Source organism: Parasteatoda tepidariorum, chromosome 3 (genome assembly GCF_043381705.1).
Source record: "Parasteatoda tepidariorum isolate YZ-2023 chromosome 3, CAS_Ptep_4.0, whole genome shotgun sequence".
In the NCBI taxonomy this organism is placed as follows: domain Eukaryota; kingdom Metazoa; phylum Arthropoda; class Arachnida; order Araneae; family Theridiidae; genus Parasteatoda; species Parasteatoda tepidariorum.
In genome coordinates, this window is record NC_092206.1 from 37,863,071 (window position 1) to 37,875,067 (window position 11,997).

At 34.5% G+C, this 11,997-nt stretch overlaps 1 protein-coding gene across 1 annotated transcript in view; it reads left to right on the plus strand.

Moving 5' to 3' along the window:
* Positions 1-1,393, plus strand: part of LOC110283531 (putative nuclease HARBI1) — a 6,195-nt gene extending 4,802 nt beyond the window's left edge. The window contains exon 4 of the mRNA XM_043053623.2: positions 1,371-1,393. Coding sequence (XP_042909557.2) covers positions 1,371-1,393 — 23 coding nt within the window. The remainder of the gene's footprint in view (positions 1-1,370) is intronic.
* The last annotated feature ends 10,604 nt before the right edge of the window (positions 1,394-11,997 follow it).

Genomic DNA, 11,997 nt, shown 5'->3' on the forward strand with positions numbered 1-11,997 from the left:
CCACATTCAATACCTACATGTACCTCGAGAACATTTGGGAACAATGGACCTTTTTCATCGAAATATTTCAGTTGTCCTCTCCGAATCCGATAACATTACGGTCTATGGAGATTTTTCACTCGTTCGCAGGAAAACCTTAATATCTCAAAAACAAGCAATCCTTTGATTTTAAAAACTACATACCTTTTTGAAATAACCTGTCTTCCTTTGACGTTTTAATAAACGTTTTTTCTCCCCCAAATTTTACATTTAAACACCTGTTTTTAAAATGGCCGGCTGACGCTGCGCATGCGTGGATGACGTAGATTTTAATCTCAAAGCAACAACTCTGATCTACTTTCGGCATAATATATTAAATATAAAAATAAATAAAATGAATAGAAAAAATAAAATAAAAACTGGTTTAGATAAGCCGATTATGAAAACTCGTAATAATTGATATCTGTTCTTTAATAATATCCATTTTGTAAGGAGATGGCTACATAATGTGTGATACTAATATTTAAAATTCAATAATAATAATATATCCAAGCGTATGCTTGGTAAAAAAAATAACAGCCAATAATAACATTAATATGAAGGGGCGAATACACAGTATCGTAAATCCCCCGGGTTTAAAGCGTAAAGAGGTAGATGTTTTTGGTATGCTAACTTCGGCAGCATGCATTATGACTAACGTGACCATTTATTTTTTGACAGAAGAACAAATTTGTTTTAATATAGCTGGTGACGATTTCAAGTAAGAATGAAACTCTTGGCAATTTTTTTTATATTCTCCTTAATTATCAACATCGCCTTAGAACTGAAATTTGTAACTGGGTTTTCTCAGATGTCCACAATTTGTTCATAGTAGAAAATACTCTTTCTACTGGAACATTTGTAGCAGGCAAACATAAAATATATTCAATTACAATAGAAAAATTTTTACGCTGAAGATTGTTGGCCCGAAAGTGTTTGACGGGTCAACGGGTTTCCATGGAAACATTTAAATTATTCCATTCCGTTATTTTTTGCATGTAATGTAATTAGAAATTAATGAAAATTCGTCAAAAACTTCAGTATCTTTATTACAGTCAATGTATTGCTTTTCAATTAATACAGAGTTTTTTTAATGTCTTCCCATGTGGGGACCTTTTTTAAATCTGCCCAATAAAATATTTCCATTTCTTTGGTAAGAAAGCAAGTCAACTGCTCCAGATATTCACGGCTTGTTTTATAAAATTCTGTAGCCGTCCTTTTCACAAATTCTTCATCAATATCAGTACCACTATCTTTCAATTTTAACATTAATTGACGGATCATAAATGGAAAAATTTGATTGGTCTGTTTCTGAGTTAAATTGTCTTTAAATTGATTGATTTGTTTTGCAGCTTCAATTGCCGATACAGTCTGAACTTCAAGTTTTAAGACAGTTTGATAAAAACTTGCTGACTGAGCGTGTAAAAAATAAAACCACTATTCGGATGTGGGATCTTCAAAAAAGTTTTTAGTAACAGGGGACATTTTTCAAGACTCAAAAAGTAGCTTTTTTACGTCTGATGCATTTTTAAAACCCTCTTTAAAGCAGGCATAAGAGCAAGCCATCTAGTTTTGCTATAGCCGAGCATTTGTTGATATTCAGTTTCGGCACAAAACTCCTTTAGAGCTTCAACTCGAATCGTATAAATATAAAAAAATGAATATATATTCACAATAACGCTTTCGTAATCTACGGGTAGCCCATCTGCAGCAGATTTTATTGCATTGTGAATTACATGGACTCCACATCCAATACCTATAAATTCTTTTTTCAGAGATGATTGTAATTTCGTTAATACATTGTTAGTTCCTCCCCTAACTGCACCTCCGAAAATGACGTTGGAATAGTCCCCACAAAATGCTACGACTTTTGCTTGGTCTTGGAAATCTAAAATTTTTACTTGCACACCTACGTAAGGTTGAAAAAAGCGCACTACAATGGGGTATATTTTCTTGTTACCGTGGTTTGACGCGTCGTTTAGTATTGTAATACAATTGCGCGTATCAAGGTCATCTTTTAATTCTTTCATTGCTGTAGGCGTCAAAACATTTACTACAATAGCTTCTGGTTTCGTACACGCCCATGTAAATTTGGGATCAAAACATGATTGAATCAATTTCGATGCACAATCATTAGAACGAAAACTGTGGTTTTCTTGTATCGTGTGATATGCCTAGACGCTTTCTGCCGTGGCGATATCCAAGTCCTTCAATGTTGGCGCATCCGATTTCTTGAAAAAGTTTAACATCAAAAAACTCGTAGCGGCAGCACGATCGGCATTTTTATGTTTGTCAGACTTTAAATGCTGTTCAATATCATCGCCACCACTGTGGGTTCTGTACGACACTTTCACATCTGACATCTGATGGAGTATTAATTTGCTTGATAAACGAATATTTTTCTTGTAACCTAACATTGAACGAACACTTGCGTTTCGGCATTTCAACTTGTGATTCCAAAGCAAAAGAAATTTAAATTATTTACTACACGAGCATCAAACAAATAGCGAGAAGTGGGCAAATGAAAAGTTTGTCAAACAATAGTCAATAAGTCAACAAAACACGAGCGATATGAAGTTGTGGCGACGTTAAAGGAGTGTAGATTATTTAAACGTTAAAAGGCAATTGATTTCAATAACAAACTTTTATTTCGATAAAACTTAACAACAACGACGCTCTAAAACACAAATCGAAACTTATAGAACAGAATATATAAGAGTGAAAGTTATAGTTTATGATTTCAACGTACTCTAACAAGATAGATGGCGCTACATTCAAATTGAGAATTCAGTTGGTACATAGAGGGTACTACAACGTCTTGGCCGCTATCGTTGCGTCGACGATGACGCGGTCTCGCTCTCGCACACCGCTAGCTCACGGCGACGAGCAGGGCGGTTGCCGGTCGTCTGCTACTCAAATTTTTGCGCGGTTTCTGAAAACGGGACAATTATGCGTCCCACAGTCCATTTCGGGGACGCCGGGACTCGTAATTGTAAAAAGGGACAGTCCCGTTCAAAACGGGACGTCTGGTCACCTTAGGTATGAGCCAGTTGCAAAAAATCTTAATGCACATAAAGCCTATGAATGTAATAAACAGTTACGAATAGTAGCTCTTTTTAAATATTCCACGTTGCAAGTTAAATAGTACCTAAAAGTAATTTAGTTTTAAAGTTAATCTTTCTTACTGGAAATAATGTAAACAATACCTACAAGAATAAAAATTTCACTATTTGAAATGAAAATTTTTTTTTATTTCTTGAAAAGAATTAAGAAAAAAGTTTCACATAAGCATGTGAGATTGTGAAAACATTATTATTATTATATTTTTTTCTTGAAATTAAAGTTCAAAAACACTTTGTAATCATACCTTTTCCATATTGATTAAAAAAGGAAATACTTCGAAGTTAAATTTTTCTACCTTGTTTCGGAAATGAAAGAAACTAAAGGTAACTTTTTATTTACTTTTATTTTATTAATTTTACTTTTATTTTATAAAAAAGGTACTTTTTATTTTATTAATTTTAAAGCCAATAAAAATTACATCGTCTTAGTTTTTTTTTAAAAAATATGAAATAAAAAGCATAATTTAACAAGAAAATTGAGACAATTTCTGGTTATTGATCATCAATATTTATTATTTACAGAATAATCTAAAAAATAAAAAATTCTACAAAATTTTTAGTCAGAAAAAAATTAACATTTACAATTTTACCTACTAAGTTCATCAAATATACTAAACAACCCCAAAATTACCTATTTATTCGCATATAGCAAAGAAAAATTAAATTCAATTAATTTTATTTAACAAACAGAAGATAATTTATTTTAAATAGCATGAGCATATTTAAGTTGAACTTACTTGTGTTTCTACTGAAATCACGTTTCCTCGCCTTGCTTCTTTTTCCAAATTCATCTCTTAATTCCACTCATAAATACTGTACAAGATTTTTCGACAATCGAAAAAAATCTAAAAATACATCGTCATGAAGACTAAAAGCATCTTCTCTGTTACGATATATCGGTCTCCTCCGAAGACTTAGCCGAGTTAAATAATTAATTATCAATGCATTTCATGTGCTCGCCATTACTCGATTGAAAATACCAGTGGTTTTCGCGTCGACCGAAAAGAGCGTTCTAGATCAACTAAAACTTGCTTGGAATACCAAAAATCGAGCGATGGGCAGGAAAAGTAGAATATCAGATAAAGCGCCCCCTGGTGAGGCTTCCAAAAGCTCAAGTCGACTTCGAGCTCAGAATACCAGCCCTGGAGTATGCAGCGTGAGCACCTTTGCAGTTAATGCAGAGGAAGTGTCACTATGGTCAGAACCAGAGCATCGAGAACAAATAGGCTTGCTACGACAAGATGCTTTAGAGTGTCCAAACCTTTGGCACTGAAAGCACCTTAATGGGTTTGGCACATTAAGTTTTTTTTAAGCATCTATTTTTATATAATTTTTATAACGCTTTTTTATGGTTAGACTGACAGGCCAGAGGCATAAAAAAAACTCCCAGTTTTAACGCCAACAAATTTAAATTGATGCCAGTGAATGCATACTAGCAAATGGATGCTAGAAGCATGGAAAGGGATTCAAAACTTTGCAAGTTAACGAAAAACACATCCAAAAATAAACCCGACCCCACAGTATCAACATAAAATTTTAAATAATCTGGCTGAAGATATAAATCTTAAGGTCAAAAAGTTTGTTGGAAATTAAATGTTTAAAGTAGTTAAAGAGAAAAAGGTTAAAAATATATTTGAAACACGCGTGATGTAACACTGAATAATAATTAATTATACACTTGAATTGTATATAGTTAATATAAATATATTAAATATGATATTTTGGAGCTACGTATTTTGAAACATTAAAAGATTATTATTTATCAAATTTGATTCTTCTCTAAATTAATTTTTTTTCAATAGTCAAGAGAACAGAATAATTGGACAAATGGAAAATAATAATTTCCTACAATAACTAGTACTATCATTGTTCTTCAGGCACTGTTTTCCATGAGCAACTAATTCTTCTTCAACTAATATGAATCATCTTCAGGATAAATATTCTACTAACACTGTCTTCCTCCAACTAAAACAGCTTTCTCGATGGTGCTCACCTTTCACCACGACAAAGTTGATGTTTTGAAGAGGATATCCTAAATGATATTAATTGGCTACTAAAATGTGTAGCNATAATTAATTATACACTTGTATTGTATATAGTTAATATAAATATATTAAATATGATATTTTGGAGCTACGTATTTTTAAACATTAAAAGATTATTATTTATCAAATTTGATTCTTCTCTAAATTAATTTTTTTTCAATAGTCAAGAGAACAGAATAATTGGACAAATGGAAAATAATAATTTCCTACAATAACTAGTACCATCATTGTTCTTCAGGCACTGTTTTCCATGAGCAACTAATTCTTCTTCAACTAATATGAATCATCATCTTCAGGATAAATATTCTACTAACACTGTCTTCCGCCAACTAAAACAGCTTTCTCGATAGTGCTCACCTTTCACCACGACAAAGTTGATGTTTTGAAGAGGATACCCTAAATGATATTAATTGGCTACTAAAACGTGTAGCGAATTTGTAGGATTCCTCCTCTTCTGGGGTTTCACCTACTGACCACTGGAGAGAGTCGGGTTAAAGACCCAAGTTAACGAATTATTACATACGTCAAAGTCCTAATCGTGAGTCTGCTTGCGGACTGGGAACTGATAATCAAAAAGGGGAGCTGAGAAAGTTGTATAATTGAGCACGGCCTCAGTTTTGCCCTTGTTAAAAAGGCTGTAATGATTTCCTACAGGCACCACAATGGTGTCCAGTTTCTTAAGAGTGAAGTTTCGTCCGTTGTTAGTTATTTCGATGTTGTCACCTTTCACCACGACAAAGTTGATGTTTTGAAGAGGATACCCTTAATGATATTAATTGGCTACTAAAATGTGTAGCGAATTTGTAGGATTCCTCCTCTTCTGGGGTTTCACCTACTGACCACTGGAGAGAGTCGGGTTAAAGACCCAAGTTAACGAGTTCCTCCCCTCCAGTACACTATCACTGCTGCAGATGGTTTATTTTCTTAGGACAGTTTCTTCTTCCTCTGCCTATGTTTTTCCTGTCCTCTTCGGATTCTGTCAGAATCTTTCACTGTAAAAGGTTCGAGGCAATTATTGCATGTTGGGGCAGTTTCATTTAAAATTAAATATTTATGCGTTAAACGAGTATGACCAATTCGCAATCTGTTAATGAGGACTTGTGATTTTCTGTTTTGGTAACATGGGGTAAATGGTTTAAGTAATGGTTTTATTTCGTGCAGTTTGTTATTCTCTCTAAAAAATCACCATATAAATATGGTGATTTATTAGAGAGATTCTGTAGCGGAATTGGCCAAATCACCACACTCTTCAAACTGCATTTTTTTTCGTAGATTTTCTGCAGTTTATTTTTAGCTGGGTGCTGCAACCAAAAAAAAAAAAAGAAATGAAAAAAAAATGTCTAAGACCCCTAAAGCAGAAAAATAAACTGTTTCTTCGAAAACAGATACAATTTCAAAATCCGATAACTTACCTATAGTTGATAAATTCTGATGAGGCACTTCTGAGCAGCTGGTTGGAGCCTCACCCATGCATGTCAATGACCAAAAATATCAGGACAAAAACAATTTGCTTCTTCCTGACATGGTTTAGTTATTACATACGTCAAAGTCTTAATCGTGAGTCTGCATGTGGGTTGGGAACTGATAATCAAAAAGGTGAGCTGAGAAAGTTGTTGCACGGCCTCAGTTTTGTCCTTGCTAAAAAGGCTGTAATGTTACAGGCGCCACAATGATGTCCAGTTTCTTAAGAGTGAAGTTTCATCCGTTGACCGTCATTTCGATGTTGTCCCCTTTCACCACGACAAAGTTGATGTTTTGAAGAGGATACCGCAAATGATATTAATTGGCTACTAAAATGTGTAGTGAATTTGTAGGATTCCTCCTCTTCTGGAGTTTAAACCACTGACCACTGGAGGGAGTCGGGTGGAATACCCAAGTTAACAAGTTCCTCCCCACCAGTACACGAGTCTATCACTGCTGCGGCTGGTTTATTTGCCTAGGACAGTTTCTTTTTCCTCTGCCTATATTTATCCTGTCCTCTTCGGATTCTGTCAGTATCCTCGGTGACGAGTTCGTTCCCTTCATCAACCATGACGTCGGACACTAACCCATTTTGGTAGATGTAGTACAACCTTTGGTTGCACCAATGCTCCAATATTGGGAACCTCTTTCGTTTCCCAATATTGGGAAAACTCTCCTTTGGAACTCCTGTCCACCTTCTTTTCTACATCTGAAAGAAATTAGGAAAAAAAGATTAGTAAAAAAGCATACTTAAATATTAATACTCAACGAGTTTCTCCCCTCCAGTACACGGGTCTATTACTGCTGCATATGGTTTATTTGCTAAGGACAATTCTTCTTCCCCTGCCCATATTTTTCCTGTCCTCTTTGGATTCTGTCAGAATCCTCGGTGACGAGTTCGTTCCCTTCATCAACCCTGACGTCGGACACTAACCCATTTTGATAGATGTAGCCACGGACGTAGCTATAGCTTTTACAGGGAGGGGTCGAGAATTTCCATTATATTTATATATATGTAATATAAGCTACTAATATTTCAGTAATCATACAGGTGTTCAAAATATTTGTTTATTGTAAGGAAAACAATGATCAAAGAGTATAGAAAAATGTTAATTGCTTAAAGTAATAAATTTAATCTTTTGCGCCTTGTTGATAACTTATTTACAATTTCGTCGGAATCCAATTGCACGGCCAAGTCACGATGCACACTCAGAAGAGCAAGTCCTGTCAGTCACTCATCTCCCATCTTATTTCTGAGATAGGTTTTTAATCTCTTTAGAGAGGAGAAACTTCTTTCTGGTGTCGCGGTGGAAACCGGAAGTGTTGCCAAAATACCCAGCAACGTTCTTGTCAGAGGGAAAAACTGTTGATCGAGAGTTTCGAGAACAGTGACCAGTTTTTCGGATATTGATTCCCAGTGTTTGCTCCATATATCATATTCACTAAGAAATGTGTTTCCTTCACTTTCGCCTAGAAAGGTTATTGCTACTTTTTTCAGACTTTCTTTTGTTTTGTCATCAGTTTTAGTTTTCTCGGGTAGAAGCAGTTGAATGCCTTCTATAGCGTCTTCATGTGGTTTGAAACGAGCATCTAGTTCGGTTCTATAAACGGATAAAACACATTTCGGCAGTTTCTCCAGGTGCATTGCTGCGTTGGGACGCTCTTGCGGCCATTCTTGGGATAACTATTTTGTTCGAGCTCATTCTCTTTGCTTCCTCGAAAAGTATGCAGAATTGTGTCTCGTTTCTAATGCTCTCTATGGTTGTTCTGACAATTTTCGCGTAACTGCAAGTGGTGATTAAATCAACATTCACCTTCTGCATCACCTTAATCAAATTTACAGTATACGAAAACACTTTTCTGAGTATGACCTAAGATACTATAAATTGACTATTGTCCACAGCTGTCTGCAGCTGAAAAGCTTGTATGGCCACGTCTGAACGACCAGTGCTTTGAAGTGTTTCAAGCGTTGCACGTGCAACGGGTTACATTTCTGCGAACCTTTCGACAGCCGCATGTTATCAGTCCAACGTGCTTCACAAAGACCGATAAGGGTTGAATGTTCAAAGTTGTTTTCATCGGCAATTTTCTTTAATTGACCATCCCGTAGTGGAGATTTTCGGAAGAAGTTTATTACGAATAGTTCCTAGAAAGTTCCTTATCATTGGTACTTCACATGAATGAGCTTTTGGATACTGCTCTGCAATTATTGTTCTCACACCACGTAATCGACCACTCATCACTGCAGCGCCATCATATCCTTGCCCTATAAATTTATGCATATCTAAATTATAGGATACAAGATGTGTTATTATGGTCGTTGCTAATGCTTGAGCAGAAACATCTTCTATGCTTATAAATTCAACAAAATCTTCCCGGATAACTGCTTTTCCAGATGAACAGTCTACGTATCGCACACACAAAGGTATTTGTTCTCGTCGTGATATATCTTGTGTTTCATCAGCTAGTACACTGAAATAGCCTGCCTTTTAACCCTTTCTAGAAGTTTATCTTGAATTGTCTTACCGGATAATTCAATTATTTCATTTTGAATCTGGTATACATGGATAAAACACATTTCGGTATACATGAAAGGAATGTTGGAAATTAGGATTAAAATTTGTGTTGACATTATTGGGATTGGGTTTAAAAGTATTGTTACTGATATGATTCACGGAAGCTTTTGAGATCGACATATCCTCTAATTCTTTTCCAAATCAAATATTTTATTCTGGAGTTTATCTATAGTATTATTTGCCGAAATGCAGTTGCCGAAGGAAGCAGTTTGTAATGATTGTTCAGCCTGAATATATCTTCGAGCCTTATCAACCAGTGATTGGATTTTCTCTTCCAGATCAAAAATAAGTTTTTGTTTGATTGAGGGTGGCATCATAGATATAAATTGTAAGCCCAAAATTTGATCTAGCGAATCGGTTGGTACATTATTGTACGCTTTGGATGCTGCGACTTGGAGCTTATGGGCTAAACTTTTTATCGACTCACCCTCGAGTAGACAAATGCCCTGAAAAGACGCGAGGGCGCCAGAACCAGACGTTTCTGTAGAGAAAAAATTTTTTAATGTATTACAAGCATCCTTGAATAATGCATTTTTACATAGGGGAAATTGAGCGAAATATTTTAAAGCCGTTCCCTCAAGTTAAGATTTTAGGAAAACCAGCGCAACAGAATCATCTCAATTATTCAACGTTTTTATGTATTCTACTTGCGACAAAAACCACTTTACATCTTCATTGCCCGAAAAATTTTGGATGTTTATGCTAGAAATATTTTTTAGTTTAATGAACTCACTTTGATTCGCATTACTTGGGTTTTGCAACCCCGCTTGGATATTGTTACCATTCATTATTTGCTTATGATTGCGAAGTAACTTTAAGTCAACAAAACAATTGTTTAGGATAAAAAATTAAGTTAAAAATTAAACCTCACTCATAATCAAAGAAATTACAAATAAATAATACTCCTATCATACAAATAAAACAAATATATGCATCATTAAACCTCATTATTGAGATCACCAGTAAAAACCTTGTAATATAAGTATATACTGAACATATAAAAATTAACCAGAACATATGATATATGCATATGTAAATGACAAAATTAAAAAACGAGCGGCACCAATTAAAGTTTTAAGTTTAAATATTAAATAGTGCAAGTTCGGAATTAAAAACAAATAATAATTGTTAAGATAAAAAAAAGGTTAATTGCAAATGACTTATAAAATTAATGACTAATACTCATACTTGAGAGACAATTGATTATAATTTAAGTACATGAGATCTAAGAAAAATAATAAAAAATTGTGTATGTGGCAAGGCAAACCCACAAGAATGCATAAGGAATTAAAACAAATTAATATTTAAATGAATAGGGTAAGGTTATATATTATACTTTAGATTTGCGTCAAATAGGCCGAATAGTGGTGGTCCAGCATTGTTGAACACCGAATAACCCAATAGGTCCATTGGGTCATAAATTTAGAAATAAGGGAATAAAACAAAAACAACTATTATAAATGACAAGGAAAAATGCATATAAAAAATTTAGAGTACCACATTCTTGTGAGATTGATTATTATCTGTGCAACTATTTAAAAGAATGACTACTCACCCTACATGACAATGACACAGCAATTGACACATTATTAATGGAAAAACACACACCACTTCTTTTGTAAATTCATTTATTTATTTCGTATTGCTACCACAAACGGTAAAGATTCACCAACAAGTAAACGTCGCACAAGCCCACTTGGACATTTTATTACACACAATTTTTCTCATAAATAAGCGCAAATCTTCAAAATAAAAGATACCCTTTTCGCAAGGTATTTCGAAATTTTACATGACAACATCAATTATATCAAGCCAGAAATCATAACGAATTACAAGAGAAAAGTACCCTTTTTTCCGTCATGCATCGCCTTAAGAAAACTCGGGGTTCCTCGTGAAAAGCCAATGAGGGGAAAAAAGGGAAGGACATCTTAAAGACAAGCCAATGAAAAAAAAAGTGGGCAGTTCAAATTCAACCCCTGAAGAAACTATTGGCCGATAGAAGACACTAGCACCGGACAGTGCGACCAATGGGGTTTCACACTCCCATGAGAAAAGGTCAAAATTGGCTAAAGGTTAAAATTAACGATTACCGTCCAGTACGCAATTAAAAAAAATCACCCACCATGTCAAAGAACAGAAGATGTCACAAGGTTAAGGGCACAAGACATAAAATCTTACATATTTCTAATTCTCACGGTCGACCGGCGGATGCAGCTGCGGCCAAAAGGGTCCATATTCCTCCCACGCAGGTGTCACCTGCTAAGAAATGGGAGTTAAAGGAATAGGGGACCAAGAGGATGAGGTGTAGCGTATAATATCAGGTTACCGCATGTGATAAATAATAAATTTGGTAAATATCTCTTGAGGGAAGTGCATGACCGAAAAAAGGAAAAAAAAACAGTAACAGATAATTCTAAATAAATTGCAATTGCATGATTAAAATATAAAACACAATAATAATCTACAAAAGTTAATAATTTAAAAAATATGCAGTATTTAAACATGTACGTTGTAAATAGATAAATGATTTAATTGTAAACTGAACGTTAAATGAAGTTAAGAGCAGGAATTAAAGCAAATATTAAAAAAACAAAAGTGAAGCAAATTTAAAAGGAAAAAAAAATTATATTAAGGTGAGAATAAACTTGTGATAATTAAAATTATTACAAATACTGTCGTCTTTTGAATTTAAATTTCAAAGATTGGGTCAGAAAGTCAGGGATGTGATTGACAAAAAAGAGGAAGTTTATAACTGTAGCACTAAACGTGCAAAAG